General features: G+C 48.7%; 1 protein-coding gene across 1 annotated transcript; it reads right to left on the reverse strand.

Annotated features, from left to right (window-relative positions):
• Positions 1 to 6,458: 6,458 nt before the first annotated feature.
• On the reverse strand, positions 6,459 to 17,316 carry TAB1 (TGF-beta activated kinase 1 (MAP3K7) binding protein 1). The gene is made up of 11 exons (XM_050917302.1): positions 17,270 to 17,316; positions 15,504 to 15,640; positions 15,145 to 15,298; positions 12,755 to 12,841; positions 12,027 to 12,165; positions 11,389 to 11,502; positions 9,264 to 9,375; positions 8,995 to 9,139; positions 8,396 to 8,618; positions 7,896 to 8,052; positions 6,459 to 7,109 (listed from the first exon to the last, which is right to left on the reverse strand). The coding sequence occupies exons 1-11, from the start codon at positions 17,300 to 17,302 to the stop codon at positions 6,902 to 6,904; spliced, it is 1,509 nt and encodes a 502-aa protein (XP_050773259.1). The 5' UTR covers positions 17,303 to 17,316; the 3' UTR covers positions 6,459 to 6,901.
• Between the last annotated feature and the right edge of the window lie 3,643 nt (positions 17,317 to 20,959).

Genomic DNA, 20,959 nt, shown 5'->3' on the forward strand with positions numbered 1-20,959 from the left:
GCCAGCTCCCTAAAAACCCAACAACAGAAAACCTTACTCCACTAACTTTAGATGCATGATGGAGCGTGGAGCGAGCTAGACACATGCCTACACCTACAGAGGGTACATCCCAAAATGGATAGATTTGGGGGGTAAGGGGGGAGGAAGAGACGTGATATTGAAATAAGGCGATGAAGACAAGAATCTCAAGTTCTTGGTGGTACTGGTGGGTTTGCGCAGGAAAGAGAAACATCCAATTAAAAATTCCAGATTTCCCAAAAAAGAACAGGTGTGAAGTAAGATGCAAGAACAGCTCAAGTGGCTTCATCTGGAGTAGCAGATGCTCAGCGCTGCCTGAAAAATGAAGCCCACAGTGATTTGTCCAAGGTCACACATGAAGTCTGTGGTGGAGCTAGGAACTAAACCCAGATCTTGAGTTCCATCAGACCATTCTTTCTCTCACTAAAGCTTGTTTGATGTAAGTGGATTTATTGTGCCATTTCTATAGAACTTACAGTAAGAAGTCCCATGTCATCTTTAATAACCACAGGTAGTCAGGACCTCAGTTTTACATCTCACCTGTGTGAGGGAAAAGGCTGTCATAGAGAAGAGCCCCCTACAGTACCAAACCTGAGTAGGCATCCAGCCACAACACACCAAGCCAGCAATTCTTAGGGTCATTAAAGCTAAAGTAGCCCAGAACGAGACTCCCAAAAGCAGCGGGGACAGAGCCTTCGCAGTGGCAGGATCCCAGCTAAGGCCCCCTTTTACCTGAGATGACCTGACTGAATGTGACGCTGGTAAGTTTTAAATGTATGATCCACTTTTTAAAATCAGACCTTCTTCCCCCACCTCATGGTATCTCTAACAGCAAGGGCCAACCCACAAGTAGGGGCAGAAGTAGAAGGAACAGCACAAATGGAAGGAGGTGGCAACCTGGGACTTGGGAGAGCCAGGTTCAATTCCCTGCCCCATTAGACACTCTGTGTGACTGTGGGAAATTGGGAAATCGCTTTGTGCCTGAGCTCCCCACATCTGTAAATCAGGGATAGTAGCTCCCTGCCTCACAGGGCTGTTGTGAAGATAACTACATCATATATGGTGAGGGCCTACAATAATGGGGGCCATATTAAGTACTGAAGGGAGATAAGAACAGGATGAATACACACAGCTGGAATGGGGGAGACTATTAGAATATTCTTTCTGCCCACACCCATTATCTTTAACTGCTGCTCAGTACAGAGATACCTTACGTCTTTCTAAGATAGATTTCTAAAAGGTGTATTGCCCCCTTCATTAACATGTTAGTCTAAATTGAAAGACTTGGAGCACACACTGGCTGCTTCTTTGCTTGTTATATGTTCCTTTATTTTATCTGTAGCTTGCCCTCTAATGTAACCTCTCATTTTGAGGCTTAGCACACTGGGGAGGACGACAAACTGGTGGTAAGGAATAGTCTGAGGGGCAGATCTGGAAAAATCTCTTCCCTATACTGAGTAGTTGAAAACATACTCCTCTAAGGGAGGAATAACCATGCAAACCAATGGAGGCTTTGAGTGGTCTGAGCAGGAAGTATTTTCTTCAGCCTTATTAGCTAGAGAGATCAGGAAATACCTCCCCCATGTGTTTAGACCCCCTGTCTGGGAGCAAACAACCACTCTGGGTTCCCAGAGTAGGAAATCAGCTGAAGATAAGACTGTGGCGACAAATTACATTTCGCAAAGCGAAGGCATTATTTCCATGTTTGCTTATATATTGATTTTGGCCTTAGATGGCTTGGTGCGAGTACTCAAATAAAAACACCTCGTGTCTTTTCTTCATGTTTGTTTGGGATTCCAGGCTTGCTCGAACAAGTCACTGGCTGCTACATGAAACTCTGACTCATGCTGGTGCCCTTTCACAAGAGGGTGTGACAAGCTAGAAGACAACACAACAGACACCTCTCACATTATGTTTGGAGCATTAGTTCAGAACAGACATGAGTAAACCCACCACCAACACTACTTTGTACTCTACTCAGGCACTTCCTTGGAAGTCTACTAGAATACAGGCCAAGCCTGACCCAACTTGGTTCTCTTCCCTGCCTTAGATTGCACGTTTAGGGTTCTCTTTTTCTCTGATCCTTGTCACCCCTTTTCTTGCCCTTGTGATTCTATATTGGTGACTAGGTCTACAACTCTTATTTAAAGTCCAGTTTCAGGGCTATTCACCATTACAGACCCCATTTACATGAGATAGTTCACAGAGAAGGGTATCAGCTTTCTTCATACCAGAATTGCACAATATATTCAGCATTTCACTTGCTTGAGAGAAGCTAGCAGTCTCCTGCTGGGTAGCTGCACTGTTTCTTTGCTCTCCTCCTGTGTGGGACTTTACGCTTTCAGTGATATTGAATTTCATCACATTGCATGCAGGTCTTTATGGGTTTCTCCAGATCAGGGGTAGGCAACCTATGGCAAGAGTGCCGAAGGCGGCATGCGAACTGATTTTCAGTGGCACTCACACTGCCTGGGTCCTGGCCACCAGTCCGGGGGCCTCTGCATTTTAATTTAATTTTAAATGAAGCTTCTTAAACTTTTAAAAAATGTTACTTTACATAAAACAATAGTTTAGTTATATATTATAGACTTATGGAAAGAGACCTTCTATAAACATTAAAATGTATTACCGGCATGCAAAACCTTAAATTAGAGTGAATCAATGAAGATTCGGCACAGCACTTCTGAAAGGTTGCCGACCCCTGCTCCAGATCATGTTGTAGAGTTTGGTTCTGTCCTCCTATGTCTACTACTCAGCTGTTTTTGTTTTGGTTTTTTTTTTTTGGGGGGGGGGGAGGAGGAGAGAAGATATCACTTGGAATTTGGTCACTGCTTACTCTGTATCTTCTTATAACTCACTAATGAAGCTATTAACTTCTGATTTCTATTGTAGTCAACATGGTACTATTCACACATCTTCCCCTTCCTTTGGAGTCTTTTCATTACTTAGACTTCTAACCTAAGCTGTAGTAATTTTCAGGAGGGTAAGCCTTTCTCCATGTTCTTATTTTGGGGCAGGGGTTCTCTATGAACACCTTAGCGCAATCCACATACTGCACTACAGTCATTTCATTCCTTGTATTCACTAAATCAGTAATTAGGTTGCAGGATATGTTTGTTTAGCATGTCCTGTTAAGTGTGTTGGTAATTCTTGAACTTTTCTCTCAAATAGTCACATGCTGGAATATTGCCATTAGAACTGATCTCAGACTAAATTAGCCAACAGCATAGATGGGGGTGCGAAGCAGATTAGGAAAGCCTGTTTATACAGATATCAATATACATGGCAGGGAATTGAGGATGGGATTGAAACCTTTCACTGACTTCAATTCAGCCCATGTCAGAAGAGGCAAATCATTCTCGCTGGATAGCTGTTCCATAGCCTATGGGGGCTGAAGTGAGGATCTCAGTTCTGATTCTAGGATGACAGATATCCCAGACACCTATGAGCACTCTCAGACACCAAGGACTGAAGGTGCTGTGATTTCTTCTAGGTTGGAGAGCCGGGAGTGGGGGTGGAAGGGTACACTGTGGGGGAAGCTTGCTGTTCTGCAGATAAGGAGAGGATTTATAGAATCATAGAATATCAGGGCTGGAAGGGACCTCAGGTGGTCATCTAGTCCAACCCCCTGATCAAAGCAGGACCAATCCCTAGACAGATTTTTGCCCCAGATCCCTAAATGACCCCTCAAGGACTGAACTCACAACTCTGGGTTTTGCAAGCCAATGCTCAAACCACTGAGCTATCCCTCTCCCACATTTGCAGGGCTCATCAAGCCAACAAACTGAACATCAGAGAGGCTCTGTGACATTGCACGCTATATGATTTTATAAAAATATGCTAAGAAGTGAATACAATGTAACCGGAATATGCTTCATGCAAAAAGGTCCCTTGTAAGGTATCATTACAAAGTTTATAATCTACTGCGTGTGGTCATCCTATTTGTATAAATGTATCATTCTTGTATCTGAAACTAGAAATACGAAATATAACTCTGAGGGCCTATTGTAATTATGCAAAGTGTGGGCCATTAATGGTGGTTTGGAACCTTGATGGCTCCCACCAGGACAACTGACTGTGGACGGCTCTGTTTGCAGGCAAGCCTTCCTGTGAGTCAGGCTGGGAGGAATGAAGGCTTGGGGTCTTACAGTGACATGTGATCATGTCACCTGAACTGGAATCCATCTTTAACCTAGTGCTTTTCCAGTGGGGGGTGGGGGGGACGGGGACCCAGAGGGACAAAGGATCCTGCCTTATGCAAAAGATATATAAATGGGTGGAACAAAACAAAAAGTGAGGAGCCATCATGAAGAATCCCGTAGCTACCACCTGAGCTGGAACAAGAGCTGTACCTGGGGAAAGAATTGTGCCCAGGCCTGGAAGGTGTCCAGTCTGAGGAAAAAACTTACTGAAGCATCTCTGAGGGTGAGATTATCTGTATTCAGTTTGATTAGACATAGATTTGCGTGTTTTATTTTATTTTGCTTGGTGACTTACTTTGTTCTGTCTGTTACTACTTGGAACCACTTAAATCCTACTTTCTGTATTTAATAAAATCACTTTTTACTTATTAACCCAGAGTATGTGTTAATATCTGGGTGGGCAAAAAGCTGTGCATCTTTCTCTATCAGTGTTATAGAGGGCAAACAATTTATAAGTTTACCCTGTATACGTTTTATACAGGGTAAAACGGATTTATTTCGGTTTAGACCCCATTGGGAGTTGGGCGTCTTGAGTGTTAAAGTCAGGAACACTTCTGTTAGCTGCTTTCAGGCAGCAGGCTAGCAAGTCTGGCTCAAACCAGGCAGGGCACTGAAGTCCTAGGTTGACGGGCCAGGAAAGCAGAGGCAAAAGTAGTCTTGGCACATCAGGTGGCAGCTCCCAAGGGGGGTTCTGTGATCCAACCTGTCACAGGCTCATACTGCTCTCCTGTCTGAAAAGGGATCCCCTCCCTCAACCCAACATATGCTATTTCCGTGTCAGGTTTGAATGGATTTGACAAGAGGCCCCTCTCCAGCACGGCCAGATACACCCAGCACACCTAACCATCTGAGAAGTCCAAGAAGGGCAGAGAATTGAACTTTTCTATGATATTCTGGAAAGAAAAATTAGCAGCCAGTACCCACACAGCAAGTATGAATCAAAGTTGTGTCATGCAGAGCCATCAGCATCTGTATTTGGCACATATAGGGAGCCACCCACATGTGTTTTTGGGGCATTTCTTTAGTACTTTTCAGATCAAATGCAGCTTTCTATGCTAGTCTGGTCCGGTGCACATATTTCTGATAAACTCTAATCTTGCCCTGCAGCATGCCCTGCTCCCCCTCCACCCCCGTGTTATTCCATTCCCGGACACCGCTTATCCTTCAAAACATAAGCATTATTAAGTAACGACATCCTCTTGCTCTTGCCAGCTCTGACTGCCCCACCCCACAGTCCATCCCGCTGTTTATCAGCAGTCTGTTCTGTCTAAACTGGCATTTGTAAGATCTTCAGTGCACAACTGCTAAGATAAAGTCAGTGCAATACCTCACACGCTTTGGGTACTGTATAAAAATAATAATAAACTTTTAGGCTACCTCTTATGTAGCTTTTTGCATCAGCACTTTACAAAGCAGGTAGGTATCACATCCCTGTTTTGCAGATGGGGAAACAGAGGAACAGATAGGTGAAGTGACATGGCCAGACTGGGAGCAGAACTCTGGTCTCCTGAGGGTTAGTCCATTGCTCTATCCACTAGACCACACTGTCTCTCATATTGATGATAAGAAGATTTCTAGGAAGCTGACAAGCTCACATGTCCCTTTACTAAGGGACCAGCATCAAGATTTCATTTTCTAATTTATTGTGCTACAATCTGCCCTCTGTAACTACGGTTCTCTGATTCCTGGAGTCTGCCAGAGGCGGACAGAAGCGCATGTGGGGAAATAAGGGAGCTTTATGAGAGCACTCAGTGGACCAGACCTCCTCTCTGACGATCTGAAGTTACATTTTAACTTGAAGTCCCAAGCTGTCTGACTGGATGGGGCAGGGGATTACGAATGGGATAAAGAGCCTTTCCCTTTCAGGTTACCAGTTCCTGACAAGCTCAGGCCAGTAATTACCTCCAACAGCTGGTCAGTGGTCCACTGGAAGTGAACTAGAGGTCTTATTTCCTATTGGGCAAGTCTCTGCATTACAGCTAAAACTATTCAAGCCCTGACCTCAGTCACAGCAGAAAGTCCAATAACTGCGGGAGCCAAGGAGACTAAAATCCCTGCGCTCTTACTTAAGAAGGGCCCTTCCCAAAAAGGTCCAAGACACACATGCAGGGAGAAGCTGGCATGCTACTGATTGTCTCACCTGTTCTGAAGGTTTCAATCTCTAGAGCTGTTATCCCAACACCTTCCTTTCACCAGCACTAAAATTCACTCTAAAGAAAACACAGCAAGCCACGCAGGTGACAGTAGCTATAAGTTATTTATTCTGCAAAACAGAGGTATCTTCTATGGAGTTAAAACACAGGTATCACAGCGTAGGGTTTTTGCACTTCAATGTACAATGACTGCGTATATATACACACACACACAATGTACAGCCACTGTAGAGAATCTGACCTTGCCCTCACCATAACAGAGCCCTCCCTGCTGACTTTGTCCATAATACTGGTGGTGAGGGATAAGTTCGTGACCCCTTCCCATATTTATGGGGTTTCCCAGAGAAGGTAAAATGCAACAGCCACACACGCTGATGAAACAGTTGCACCAGCACTCAAGCTCAGGGTTCATCACAGCCTGGATCCAGGTTACAACTCATGACAGAACTTGGCCACCACCTGGAGTTATTTCATTCTCACCTCGGTGCGAGCTCCTGGTGGTTGCAAGGCACCCCTCTTCTCCCTACATCAGGACACTGTCAATATTCCCTGTTCACCATGGTCCATGTTCCAAAGCCGGTAGAACTCTGCAAAGTCCACGTAGGGCTCAACGCGTCCATCCTCATCTGGCTGGAGTGAGTGGGAGGGGCGGGAGCGGAAGAGGCCCCCATCTGAGCTCGAGCTGCTGCTCTGGGTATGGGTGTTTGTGGACTGGAGAGTCACTGTTGGGCTCTGACTGCAGAAAAGGGAAGGGAGAGAACAGACATGTTCATTTTAATCTGTCCATGCCTAGTGCATATCAAATGCCAATGCCTCTTAACCGTAACAAAATTGCCCTCCCCGCAGCTAACACCACACATAGCTGCAGTCCCTCACTCCTCCAGGAACATTAGAGAGACATGTTCAGATCCACTCTGATATTCACAGGTGATAAGAGAGCTGCCTCAGCACGACAGGCCTGATGAATGGAACATCGGGGGGGAGGGGGGAGGGAAGGAGGACAGAGTAAGAGAAAAATGAGGGGGGGGGGAGACTTCCTTCCTTGCCTCTACAGCAGAGTCTGGCAACAAGAAGCGCTTTTCACCGTGTGAACTGTGACGTGGATGTGGCAGCTCCACTCTTCCCAGAACAACTGGAAGGTGGGAACCAAAAAGTTACTAGCAATGCAGGAGCTGTATGCTCCTCTCTATGGGCAAAGGTGGTGCTGAAATCAAAGCCAACCGTGATCTTGCATGGTGGAGAAATGCCCCTTCCAAAAAAATATGACGTAAATTCAACTCTTCTTTTCTTTTCTCCTGCGTCCAATCCACCAGCCAGCTAGGCGACCTGCACAGCCACAGACTCTCCATGGGCCAGTCGGCTGACCTGAGGCCCTTGATGGAGCAGGCAAGCTCAGGCTCCCCTACCACTGTCCAGGCGCTGACTACTAGACCACCCAGTCCACCAAGGATCCACCACCCAAATCGCACCAGCTGAGAAGCAGGGAGGGACAATTGGTACTGAAACAGCACATGGCATTTACTTAGTGAGCGTGGGTGTGGCTTCATCCAGGGTGGAGCTGCTGTGGGCACCGTTGACCATCTGGCCTTGGGAAGGCATGACAAGGGACAGCGTTACGCTGGTCTTGCTTGTGCTCTGGGCACTGGAATATGGCACAGAAACAGGATAGATACGGCCTCCTGAGAAGGGGGGAAAAAGGAACATAACAGCTGTCATGAGACGTGGGAGAGTGCATGGAAACTCCAGTGTCTGTAGTTCCCCATAACTGCTAGAGGGGTGTCCTGGCCTACTGAGATCCCATATATCCCCAATTGCTCTCTCCAGTGCCCTCCAGTCTCTGAATCACACTGTGCAAGGACACTCTGGACACCTGGTATTGAAGTGACAATTCCATTAAAGTAGAGAGGAACAAAATCTCCACAGAAGGCTTCTTCCCCTGGCATCAGGTCAGTGTTGGCAGGACAGAGGGGTACTAATCTCCACTCCACCCACCCTCTTTTTCCTGTTCTCCCCCTCCCATACCTTGTGTCGGGGTCAGCATGGGCTGGCTCATCTCGCCCAGCGGGTACCCAAAGTTCCTCACCAGCAGCGTCATGTCCTCATGCCAGGGGCAGAACTTGGATCGTTCCCCACCACTGGCAAAAGTGTCACAGTGGATCCGCTTAACCCGGTCCACCACAGCCTGCGCCACTGCATCCAGTGATGTTTGCTTAGCAAACTCTGTAGCAATCATGGCTGCGATCTCCTGACCGTGGAGAGAGAAAAGGACTTTAGGGGAGGATTCTGGCAGAACCCTGACCCAGCCATCCAGCATAAAAGGTTCGTATGGTAACTGCCCAGTCAGATAGCTGGAGAGGGCTGCATGTCCCACCTTAAATTGACCTTTGTGGTCTGGAACCATCCCACTGCCCCAATGGACTGCTCCATTTCAAGAGAGCGAAAGCAGCCAGGAAAAACCACTCTGCCAGAATAGCTCACTCACCCCACTGCAGACTGGGATGATGCACCCAACCATGCTGGTGCTAACAGGACACCAGTGCAAGGCAGCTTGCGTGAGTGGAGCTGGTACCCATGGGATGATTTAACACCTTTGGGAATGCCTCCAGCCAGGAAGCTCTCACCTGATTGGCCTGTCCGGGTCCGTGAGCCGCCTCCAGAGCTTTGTAGAGCCCTTCTGACATGAGTACCAGGAAGCCAGTCACCCCATCCAATGGCTGCCCTCCATGGATTTCAGGCTCTGCTATGATGGGCTTAGATTTAGCAGCACTGAGCGGAGAAAGCTGATTTAGTATTTAATAGAGTGACACAGGCAGGTGGAAGGGGGAACCTGCCTTCAGAAGGAAGCAGGGCTGGTGAGAGAACAAGACCACCAAGTTGAACTTTTTCTAACCTGAGTAGTTCAATATCAGTGTAGCCATATTTGACCTTGTAATCTCCAATGCGCCGGGTGCTCTCTTGCCCACAGATAGTTCCAACTTGCTTTATTTTCCCTGCATCCAAACCTGACAGATAAAGAAAAAAAAGTTCATTGATTCTTTGATATACTTGCTGAAGTTCCTGCACTTGTATCCTGAGGAAGGAGAAAGGAAACACCCATAGTTAAAGATACCACAAAGGGTAGACTAAGGGACATGAAGAGACATCAAGAAACCTCCAGGAACGCAACAGCGAAGGGAGGAAGAGTAGCTCATCCTGTCCCAGTTTTTGCAGCAGACAGCTTTCCCCCATCAGTTGCTCCAGGAACTTGAGAAGAGCAAGAGAGCACACATACATGTACACACACACACACACACACACACACACACACACAGTGAATTGGACAGTTGGTCCTGGGACAAAAAGCCCACATCCAGTTCCAAAGCCACTGCTAGCTGCAGTGCTGGGTGTACAGGATTTCCAGAAGCACAGTGGAACTTTATGAGAAGGTTGCCTGTAGACCCTGCAAAAGGGGAGAGAAGGGTGTCTTACGTGAAATAAGATGCAAGGGTCTCTGTCCAGCTGCCTCTCCATCTACGACTGCCACCCCAGCCCCCAACCTCTGTATGATGGCTTCAGCCCCACTGCACCATCTTTATAATCCAGGAATTGAGTAAGTGAGTGAGTGAGAACAAGCAAATTCAACGCCACTCACAGATTAGGTGCCTACATCAGCATCAGCTGCTCCCAAGGGTAAAAAAAACCCACTGATCAGAGCAGCAAGCAGGCAGTTATATGGAAAAAAAACGTTAGAAGGAATAGAAATATAAACCCTTATGCTTCAGGACATAAATCAATCACTAACTAGCAGCGGTTAGGAAGGAACTTCACATCTGGGCAGGTTAGTTGTCCATTCTGGGGGTTCTAACACCTTCCATTGAATCATGGGGTCGTGACTACTATTAGAGACAAAACTCTGGACTAGGCAGGCCTCTAGAGTCTGATCTGCACTGGCAATTCTCATGTTCCTAATTATGACCGGACAACAGACACAAAAGAATTTTGGAAAAAATTAGTTCTAGAGGGTGACTATCACCACCCCAAGGTGAACGCAGGGGTCCAGGTCAGACTCCCATCTGATTCCAATCACATTCACTACGTGGACGGTCCAACGTCTACTCCCAATAGCAAGGCACAGCCCTGAAAACTGCTGCAGGCTGAGACTGACTCAGTCATTTAGTGTGGCTGACTTGCAGGCTCCTGGCATGGATGATTCTTGCGACTGACAGACCAGTACAATGAGGCTCCTGGTCTGCCGACCAGGCAGTGTGTATGCTCCAGCCTTTACATACGCCTGTCAGTCTCAAGTGTTGCATAAAGGCTGCTAGGAGTTAGATATCAGTTGCCAGTAAAACCAGAAGGCACAACCAAATAAGGGAGAACATCAGGAACAATGTTAAACTTCTGATACATCCACCTCTAGTGTCAGTGGGCTGTAACTGCAGACAGAATCAAGTAGGATACACTGGCTGGCTAAGGGATTGGGTGTGCAGGCAGCAGAGTGCATAGCATGGAGCCCTGGGGAAAAGGAGCCTTATGTGATTGTGTAGTCCATAAGCCTGGGGCTACCACTGGTTTTTGGGGGTGCTTGGCTGCATATATCACCACCCAGAATGCTCCTCCAGCTCATTGCTACTTTGCAGGTGCTTCTGGGGAACAAGATTTAAGGTGCTGGACTGACAGCCCTTGAGACAAAATCCTCTCTATCCCCACAACAGGTACAACACAAGTGGCAGCAGCAGTGCAAGCTTCAATTCCATATTATTCCTCATTAATGTATGTAACCTAGCCCTGGAGGGACCTACTCTGGGGTGAGAAGGGAGTTCAGTCACCATGGCTCATTCATTCCGTGGCCTCTCTGCTTGACTGCCAGCAAAAGGCCAAAACAGTACCAAACGAGAAGGGGGTTTTGTGAGGCAGACACCAGTACGGATTGGAACTGGACCTAGCTCTGACCACTCTTTCATCATCCCGCAGAGGGCTGCCTATCTCTGGATCCACTGAGCACAGCTCCCCTCTTTCTGGGACTCATCACTTACCCAGCTGGGAGAAGCGGAAGAGCTCATCCTCATTCTCTGTGGTGTGGTCCACGTTCAGCTGTGTCACCTGCAACCCGTCCACTGTAGACTTGCACAGCAGTGCGCGGTTTGTACCTGTGGTGGGAGCAGCATGTGAGGACCTGATGACTATGAAGACGGGGTGGAGAGGTGGAAGAGAGGGAGAAAATCCGAAGGGATGATAGGAAGAAAGGGGAACAAGGGAGCAAAAGAGGGAAGGGAATGAAGAACACACAAACCTTCACTGCAATCTCCTACAAATAGCTCCTCAATAGCATACAGAACAATCTGGACCAACCCCTAATCCAGCCCTCAACCAGTGCCTGAAAACATAGACGGTTTCTTTCTTCCCTAGGGAACTGCACTACTGTACAGAAGCCCCTTTCCTATGTGTCTCTGGTCACAAACATTAGATCAGCCAACCTTTGGAGAGGTGCAGACCCAGCAACCAGCTTCTGGACCATTTTGATTTCACTGCCATCCCCAATTAACTCAAGTGCATTTCTCACAATGTAAGAAGCAATCCAATTGTTCCTCAAACTCAGGTTCTCCTCACTCTGCCAGAGCTGCAGCCACCCTCAGAAATATCAGGATTGAGCGGGTGAAGAAGAGGAACACACCTACATTGGCGATGTAGAGCTTGTTGTTGAGTATGACAGCCACAATAGCCATAGCTCCTCCAGAGATCTCCCGCTCTAAGGCCTTCAATCTCTCCAGGATCTTCTGGTACTGAGAAGGCAGCTGGTGGTGGGGTACTCCCTAGAACACAGGATAAGGGGGGAGCTTAAACCTACACAACCCATGGCATCGAAATGACAACTGGACACTAAACTCTTCAGGGGAGGGACCATCTTTAATCTTGTGTCTTGTGCAGAGCTGAGCACATTGTTTAGCACTGAAAAATAACAGTGCCAGATCTGACATACCTTGGACACAGAAGTCCTGTTTATTGGCAGAACAGACACTTCATAGTCACAGAGGCCATGCCCACTTCCTTGCCTGTATGCCTCAGCCTTGTCTTAGAAGGAACACATCTATAATGGTGATTGCAGAGTTTAGTCTCCATGACCCATTCAGTTCTTGGTCTTTCTGCTGAGACTAATAGTAAGAGGTCCAAGTAGTGCCAATGGTGATGGTGGGCTAATGTGATGTGGGAATGCTGGGAATTGGATTGAGATCCCTAAATCATTTCACACAAACGAACAAATGATCACCAGAGGGTAACTATTTTCAGCTACAGCCTCCCATGGGCCAGACTGAGGCCAGTGACCTAGAGGCAAGAGGCTTCAAATCCCATCCAGCAATTTGGAGGGGGCAGGGATGCATCGCTTCACTAAAGTCAGATTACCTCTGGCAGCTGGGACTGAAGGCTGGCCTTCTCTGCCAAAGCATCATCAATGGACTCCAGAAAACTTCTTTCTGCCACATCAAAAGCCTACGAGGGGACAGGAAATATTAATAGGAGACAAGTTAATAGCAGCTGTTTTGCAAACACAGCAATCTGATGTCTGCTTACCTTCCATCCTAACAAAAACTTAACCTACTCAACAACTTTACAAACTGATGTATAGACTTGTATATACATCGGGATCACTACACCCACCAGTGAAGTGCAACCACTTTGAAGTGGAATGATGAAACTGGGTAACAGCACGTAGGAATATTATGCAACAGTTAAGGGCAGGAAATGAAAAATCAAACTCACAAGGAGACCAGAGAGATCTACTGCTACTTTAGGAAATGGTTTCACAATCCCACCTCCCCACATCTTAAATGTTTTCACTTCACTCACTATCATAAACAAAAAATGTCAGTGGTGACCAGATACTCAACACAATTAATATGAACAAGCAGAGGGAAGGAACACAAGCCAAAATATGGAAAGAAAAGGTTAAAGAATATTTAGATAAATTAAATGTATTCAAGTCGGTAAGGCCTGAATACATTCATCCTAGGGTACTTAAGGAACTAGCTATGCAATCTCAGAAGCATTAGCAATTATTTTCAAGAACTCCCAGAGGAGGGATGAAGTCCCAGAGGACTGGAGAACAGCAAACATAGTACGTATCTTTAAAAGGGGGAATGAAGAGGACCCAGAGAATTACAGACCAGTCATCCTAATTTCAATACCTGGAGAGATACTAGAACAAATTATTAAATAATCAATTTGTAAGCACCTAGAGGATAAAAGGGTTATAAAGAATAGCCAGCATGGATTTGTCAAGAACAAATCCTCCTAGTCCAACCTAATTTCCTTCTTTGACAGAATTACTGGCATAGTGGAAGCAGTAGACATGAGTATCTTGATTTTAGTAAGGCTTTTCACACAGCCCCACATGACATTCTCATAAGAAAAATGCAGTGTAGATGAAATCACTATAAGGTGGGTGCCCAACTGGTTGAAAAACTGTACTCAAAAGAGTAGTTATCAATTGTTTACTATTAAACTGGGATAAAGTATCTAGCAGGGTCCTGTAGGGATCAGTCCTGGGTCTGGTACTAGTCAATATTTTCATTAATGATTTGGATAATGGAGTGGAGAGTATGCCTGTAAAATGTGTGGATGACACTGGGCTGGGAGGGATTGAAAGCACACTGGAGGACAAGATTAGAATTCAAACAGACCTTGACAAATTAGAGAACTGGTCTGAAATCAACAAGATGAAATTAAATAAAGACAAGTGCAAAGTACTTCACTCAGGAAGGAAAAATCAAATGCACAACCACAAAATGGGGACTAACTGGCTAGGAGGTAACACACCTGAAAAGGGCCTGGGCTATAGTGGATCACAAACTGAATATGAGCCAACAATGTGATGCAGTTGCAAAAAAAGCTAATATTCTGAGGTGTTTTAACAGGAGTGTTATATGTAAGACATGAGCGGTAACTGTCCTGCTCTACTCGACATTCCTGAGGCCTTAGCTGGAGTACTGGGTCCAAGTCTGGGCACTACATTTTAAGAAAGATGAGGATGAATTGGAGAGAGTCCAGAGAGCAACAAAAGTGATAAACGGTTTAAAAAACTTGACCCATGAAGAATGATTTAAAAAATGGGCCCATTTAGCCTTGAGAAAAGAAGACTGAGGCAGGGACCTGATGACAGTCTTCAAATATAATAAGGGCTGTTATAAAGGATGGTGATCAATTGTTCTCCATGTCAGCAGAAGGTAGGACAAGAACTAATGGGGCTTAATCAGCATCAATGGAGATTTAGATTAGATATTAGGAAAAACTTTCTAACTAAGAGGGTAGTTAAATTCTGGAATCAACTTCCAAGAGAAGTTGTGGAATTCCCACTGTTGGAGGTTTTTAAGAAACAGGATAGACAAAGAACTGTCAAGGATGGTCTAGGTTTATTTGGTCCTGTCTCAGAACAAGGGGCTGCATTTGATGATAGTTTGAGGTCCCTTCCATCTCTACAGCCACCTTGTTTCTCCTTATAATCCCCTTCTCAAGCTGACCTGTTCCTATGTCCAAGAAAGGCTGAATGCAGCTTCCAGCAGAGTTGTCCACACTGCACTAAGGGAAGCAGAGTGATAGAGGAAGACTAGGCGAAAGTGAAATGAATACTGTTGTTCCACATTCTCAAGCCAAGTGTGCTCCCAGCTCCTGCCAGATGTCCACAATCTTCTCCCCACCCTTTAAGAGCCAGGACATTGTTTACCCTGAGGCAAAAAGGGGAGTGGGGTGTTGATGCAGGGAGAGGCATGGGGTCTCCACAGCCAGAATTCCATTACCTGCAGCAGGACCCGGCGCACATCAGCATCACTGTGATCTGCATTTAGCTGGCCCAGCAACAGCTCCGCAGAGAGCCTCTGGCCCACGAAGTTGGTGACCCGGTTGCCATCGTAGCCATTGAAGACCCCATAGAGGTAGTAGTTGTTCTCACTCCTGCCAGAGAGGGTCAGGGTGGAGGGATTAAGGGCGGGTGTGAGGCACAACGACAGGGACGGATAGCACCATTGTGAGCCTCTCCTAACAAGTCCTGTACACTCTAGTTCTGCCCCATGTCTGACCCCTACTGTAAAAAGCCACACACCACTTCTGTCTTGCCTCTCCATCTGTGAGCTTCTATCTCCACCTGCAGCCCACTTACCTGAATTTCAGCCAGTTATCCTCCCAGGGGTGGTTTTCTGTCCCCTTACCATCTGCACTGTAGGAACGGTTTGGAGCTGAGCCCACCCCAGACAGCTGGCAGAGAGGCAAGTCATCTGTCCAGCTTGGCTGCTGCTCCTGGGGAACAAAAACAGGAAAGAGCCCATGTAGAATCCCAACTGGTTCAGAACTAGGGACACTGGGCTCTGCACAGGATGGAACACCATCCAGTACTTCATCACAGTCCTGAATGCAGCAACCCACTTAGTGACCTCTTATTCCTTGCTGCCCCAGTGAAATCACTTACCACCACTCTCCCCCTCTGAAACTGAGCAGCCTGCAGCATTAGCTGCACCTCCAGCCCTTGCTAACAAGGAAACAGGACTGGAATGCACACTCAATATAGCAGAGCATTAACTGCCCCGGATGAACCCTGGTGTAATCTTTCATGCCTGCAGGCCAGGAGTACAGGTGAATTTGGGGAACAGACTGATCAGGTTTTGCGGTGCACACATCCAACTGCAGCCATCAAAGGAACATGAAACAATCTACTGTTGTGAAGGTAAATAGTGAGAAATTCTTGGCGGCATAATCATTCCACTCTGCCCACAGCCAACTTCCCCCCCCCCCCCCAAGAAAACATTTCCTCCAGACAGCTCCACAGTCACTTCTCAAAACCATCCCTTCAAAACACGGCGCACACCTCCCCCCTCTCAAATCAGCTTTCACACATACGTGCCTCCTATGGACATCTGCTTCCCCGAGAGTGTGACACTGCTTCTAGGTGCCCACACACCACACATCCCTGAGCATGCAGACACCGCCCCCCACTCGCTCCACTCAAATACTGGAGGGGTCTCACACCCCACCCTACGACCCTCTCACAGTCATCCAGTGGGGAGTATAACCCCCTTCACCCACCCCCTCCCTGTGCCCCTCAGACACTCAACAGCCACCCCCCTCCTCCAATCCTTCCCTGGGCTCCCTCCACACACACCCTCAGTGGGGAGAGGGGGTAGCCCCCACCTCCTGCCCCTGCCCCCCATAGACACTCCTACCCTACAGCCCTGCCTGTGCCTCTTATTACCTCCAACCCCCTGCCTGTGCCCCCATAGCCACTCCTACCCCCACCCCTGCCTGTGCCCCCCATAGCCACTCCTACCCTACAGCCCTGCTTGTGCCCCCCATAACCCCCACCCCTGCCTGTGCCCCCCATATACACTCCTACCCTACAGCCCTGCCTGTGCCTCTTATTACCTCCAACCCCCTGCCTGTGCCCCCCATAGCCACTCCTACCCCCACCCCTGCCTGTGCCCCTCATAGAAACTCTTACCCCCACCCCTGCCTGTGCCCCCCATAACCCCCACCCCTTCCCCTGCCCCCCATAGACACTCCTACCCTACAGCCCTGCCTGTGCCTCTTATTACCTCCAACCCCCTGCCTGTGCCCCCATAGCCACTCCTACCCCCACCCCTGCCTGTGCCCCTCATAGAAACTCTTACCCCCACCCCTGCCTGTGCCCCCCATAACCCCCACCCCTTCCCCTGCCCCCCATAGCCACTCCTACCCCCACCCCTGCCTGTGCCCCCCATAGCCACTCCTACCCTACAGCCCTGCTTGTGCCCCCCATAACCCCCACCCCTGCCTGTGCCCCCCATAGACACTCCTACCCCCACCCCTGCCTGTGCCCCCCATAGACACCCCCTCAGCAGGGCAGTCACCTCCTCCCCACGGCGCCGCGGGGGGGGGGCTCTCGCTCTCACTCACACTCTGCAGCAGGCTCCTCCTTTGCGCCGCCATTTTGCAGCAGCAGCAGCAGCAGCAGCAGCGACCGGCCGGTCCCAGCCCAGCAGAGCGCGGAGGCGCCGAGAGCGGCGGCCGGGCCGGGCCGGCGCGTTTGGGGAGCGCGCAGCGCCGACTGGCGGGCGGACGGCGGCGGCGCAGGGGTGGGGGCGGATGCTGGTGGCCCGGCCGCAGCGGGGGGTTATTCCCGGGCCCGGGGCACCCGCCCGCCTGGCTACTCCCCCCCCCCCCCGGCGGGGAGGGGCAGATTTAGGGTGACCAACTGGCCTGATTTTACAGGGACAGTCCCGATATTTGGGTTTGTTTAATATGGGCTCCTATTACCCCCCACCCCCCTCCCCGTGTTTCCACTTGCTGTCTGGTCACCCTGTCGCCATGGGGATTAGGGGGGCCAATTTTCTAATCTCACAAAATGGAACGCCCTAGCCCCGCCCCTTCCACAAGGCCCCGCCCCTGCTCACCCCTCCCTGGCTGGGGCAGGGGTTGGGGTGCAGGAGGGGGGTGGAGCTGAGGGATTTGGAATGCAGGAGGGGGCTGGGGAACAGGAGGACTTTTGGGCTCTGGGCTGGGGCTGAGTGATGAGGGGTTTAGGGTGCAGCAGGGGGCTCTGGGTTTGGGGGACTCAGGGCTGTGGCAGGGGGTTGGGGCACAGGCTTATGTCTGGCAGCTCCCAATCAGCGGCACAGCAGGGGGGCTAAGACAGGCTTCCTGCCTGTTCTGACTCCACACTGTGCCCCAAAAGCGGCCAGCAGATCTGGCTCCTAGGCAGGGGGACCAGGCGGCTCTGCGTGCTGCTCTCACCTGCGCAGGCACCGTCCCTGCAGCTCCCATTGGCTGTGGTTCCCTATTTCTGGATAATTGGAGTGCGAAGCTGGTGCTCGGGGCAGGGACAGCGTGCAGAGCCTTGTGCCCCCCCACACCTAGGAGCCAGACCTGCTGGCCGCTTCCAGGGTGCAGCGCAGAGTCAGGACAGGCAGGGACTAGTCTGCCTTAAACCCACAGCACCACTGACCAGACTTTTAATGGCTCGGTCTGTGGTTCTGACCGGAGCCACCAGGGTCCCTTTTCCACCAGGCGTTCCAGTCAAAAACCGGCACCTGGCAACCCTATGTGGCACCTGGCTCGGGCCCTGTGGCGTGGACTCTGTCCAGCTGCCCTGGGGATCAACTCCCTGCCTGCCCATGACCCCACATCCCTGTCTCAGCCCCTGACCCAGCCCCTGCCTTTCTCCAGTGGGCCTAGACTCTCCTCCTCTGCCACACACCACCTCCTTGCCCTCTCCCACCTCCTCTCACCCCAGCGCCCACTCCTCTCCTTCCTCGCACCCTGAACGCTCCCCTCGCTGAAGCCAGACATGGCTACGTCTGCGCTGCAGCTGGGTGGGCAGTTCCCAGCCTGACTAGATGCACACGTTAGCTCTCCTCGAGCCAGTGTCTAAAAACAGTGGTGTGGCCATGCTGGCACAGGTGGTGTCAGCAGTTAGGGTCTTACTACAATCCTGCTTGACTTCCTGGGCACGTACTCCCTGAGCCATTACCTGTGCCAAGGCTGAAATACTGGTTTTGGCGCTAGCTCGAGCTGAGCTAGTATGTGTCCATCTATCCATGCTAGAAGCACCCACCCATCCATACCTGCAGTGTGATTGCTCATACTTCCCTCTTCATGCTTCAATCACACAGGGCTGGATAAGGCACAGGCCTTTAGCTCCTGGAGTCATGTGATTACACCAGAACCTCAGCTTTCATTTTCACTTAGCCCTCATGATTCAGAAGAAAAGCTTGAAAATGTGACCTGAAAATCTGCCTGAGCCTGAAACAATAGATTGGAGAGGTGTGATCTGCCCCAACCATCTCAATGGACAAGCCCTACTGCTCTGGGGGCCCCCATAAACACCACCCAACAGAGATCTGTTTGTGCCAGCCAGGAAAAGAGTATAGCAATCCCACCGCCTCAAGCAGATTCTCGTGTCCTGTGGGGAAGTACTGAAGGGCCTCACTGCTGACATTCTGCCTTTTCTCCAACGGAAAGAGGGCCCTTTGCTTTTACTCTTCAGAGGGGAGAAGGAGACCTTGGGGAGAGGGGAGGGTGTCCCTCTGCTACCATCATTCTAAGAGGAGGGAAGGATCAGGGGAAGAACCACGGTGGGCCCATGTCATGGTGCACCTAGGGCATCTGAAATTGCCTTTATCTGACCCTCCACTCAAAAGCTCTTCTCCTCAGCCCCCGATCACAGCTAGTGCATCTGACAGGTCTTTAAAGAGGGTCAGTTCTGATTAAGTCCAAAACCTTAGGTCTCATATCTCAACTGTGTTCTTAGCCCCTTTATGCCACTGGAGTAGCTAGATCTCTTCCATTTAGAATGCCCCTGGTGTAGAGGCAGCATAAAGTGCTCTGCTGTCCTCCTTTGCAGCGACCTACATGGGGACATGTTGGGGCTGAGACCTGGGGCAGTAGGAGGCCCCTGAGGTGGCTCTAATTTACATCAGAAGTTCAGCTGGCTCCTGAACCAGTTCAGAATTCAGACACCACAAAACTACCTTTGCACAACCTCTTCCCCTACTACTGGGCTGTGCTTCCTGCTCAGAATTTGGGCTATAGTTGCCGAAGTCAGTGGAGTTACTCAGGAGTCTCTTATAACTGAGATCTTAATCTGGCCCTTGGTCAGGGCTAATCCTATCAAAGGAACCCAGTGAATGAATTTAGAGCAAGACAGCATAGTTTTTAAAAATTATATAATGATATACATGCACATGTACAGATAATTGGTTTTAGTCTTTCTCAAAACTGTGTCTGCACCTTTCTAGGTGAGGGTAGCCTGTTTCAGGAATGATGGGCTTTGTTTAACGTCTTTACGGGAACAGGAGGGGAGATGTAAGAATAATCCCATCACTTAAATGAGGAGTCAGATGAAGAGACCTCCACCTGTGTGACTGATACATTTTTTATGTGAATGATGGATGGCAGAATGGCTGCCATAGCACTGAAGGTTTCTGGGAACAGCACATTCTCTGTGTGAATCAGTACCCAAGGGGTGTAAAAGTGATCAGATGTGAAATTCTGCTCTTGTGTGGCAATGTCATGCTGGCTAGGGTGGGAGTTATCAAGGTTGGACACTCTGTAGTCCCATAGTATTCTTTTGTTTTGTAGAAAATATATGAGGTTCCGACACATACAATTCTACTTTAAAAATAAACACCAATGAATTAACTCAATGATTTTGAACTATGTTTATGAAATCTTGGGGGCCTGGCCAGCAGAGTCCAACCCCTCTTTGTCCACTCTTGTCTAGTGCCTGATCACATTTGTTTCTTCCAAATATGTGGAGCATTCGGATCCTTTTTCTTCAGACAGTACATGACCCGTTGGCTGGAAGTTGAAGTTAGACAAATTCAGACTGAAAATAAGGTGTAAATTTTTAACAGAGAGACTAATTAGCCATTGGAACAATTTACCCAGGGCTGTGGTGGAGTCTCCACCACAGGCAATTTTAAAATTAAGATTGGATGCTTTTCTAAAAGATCAGCTCCCATTCAAACAGGGATTAATTAAAGGAAGGCCTATCAGCTATGTTATATGGGAGGTCAGACTGCAAGGTCACAGTGGTCCCTTCTATCTTTATAATATATGTAGGACACAAGAATGTTCAATAATCCA

Source organism: Gopherus flavomarginatus, chromosome 1 (genome assembly GCF_025201925.1).
Source record: "Gopherus flavomarginatus isolate rGopFla2 chromosome 1, rGopFla2.mat.asm, whole genome shotgun sequence".
Taxonomy (NCBI): Eukaryota; Metazoa; Chordata; order Testudines; family Testudinidae; genus Gopherus; species Gopherus flavomarginatus.

Bases quoted from the DNA above. Each gene is read 5' to 3' on its own strand.
- TAB1 (XM_050917302.1), bottom strand. From the start codon at position 17,302: ATGGCGGCGCAAAGGAGGAGCCTGCTGCAGAGT. The intron at 12,166-12,754 runs GTAATCTGACTT...CCTGTGTTCTAG, and splicing joins TTCAGTCCCAGCTGCCAGAG to GGAGTACCCCACCACCAGCT. The intron at 8,053-8,395 runs GTATGGGAGGGG...CCCCCTTCTCAG, and splicing joins CATGCTGACCCCGACACAAG to GAGGCCGTATCTATCCTGTT.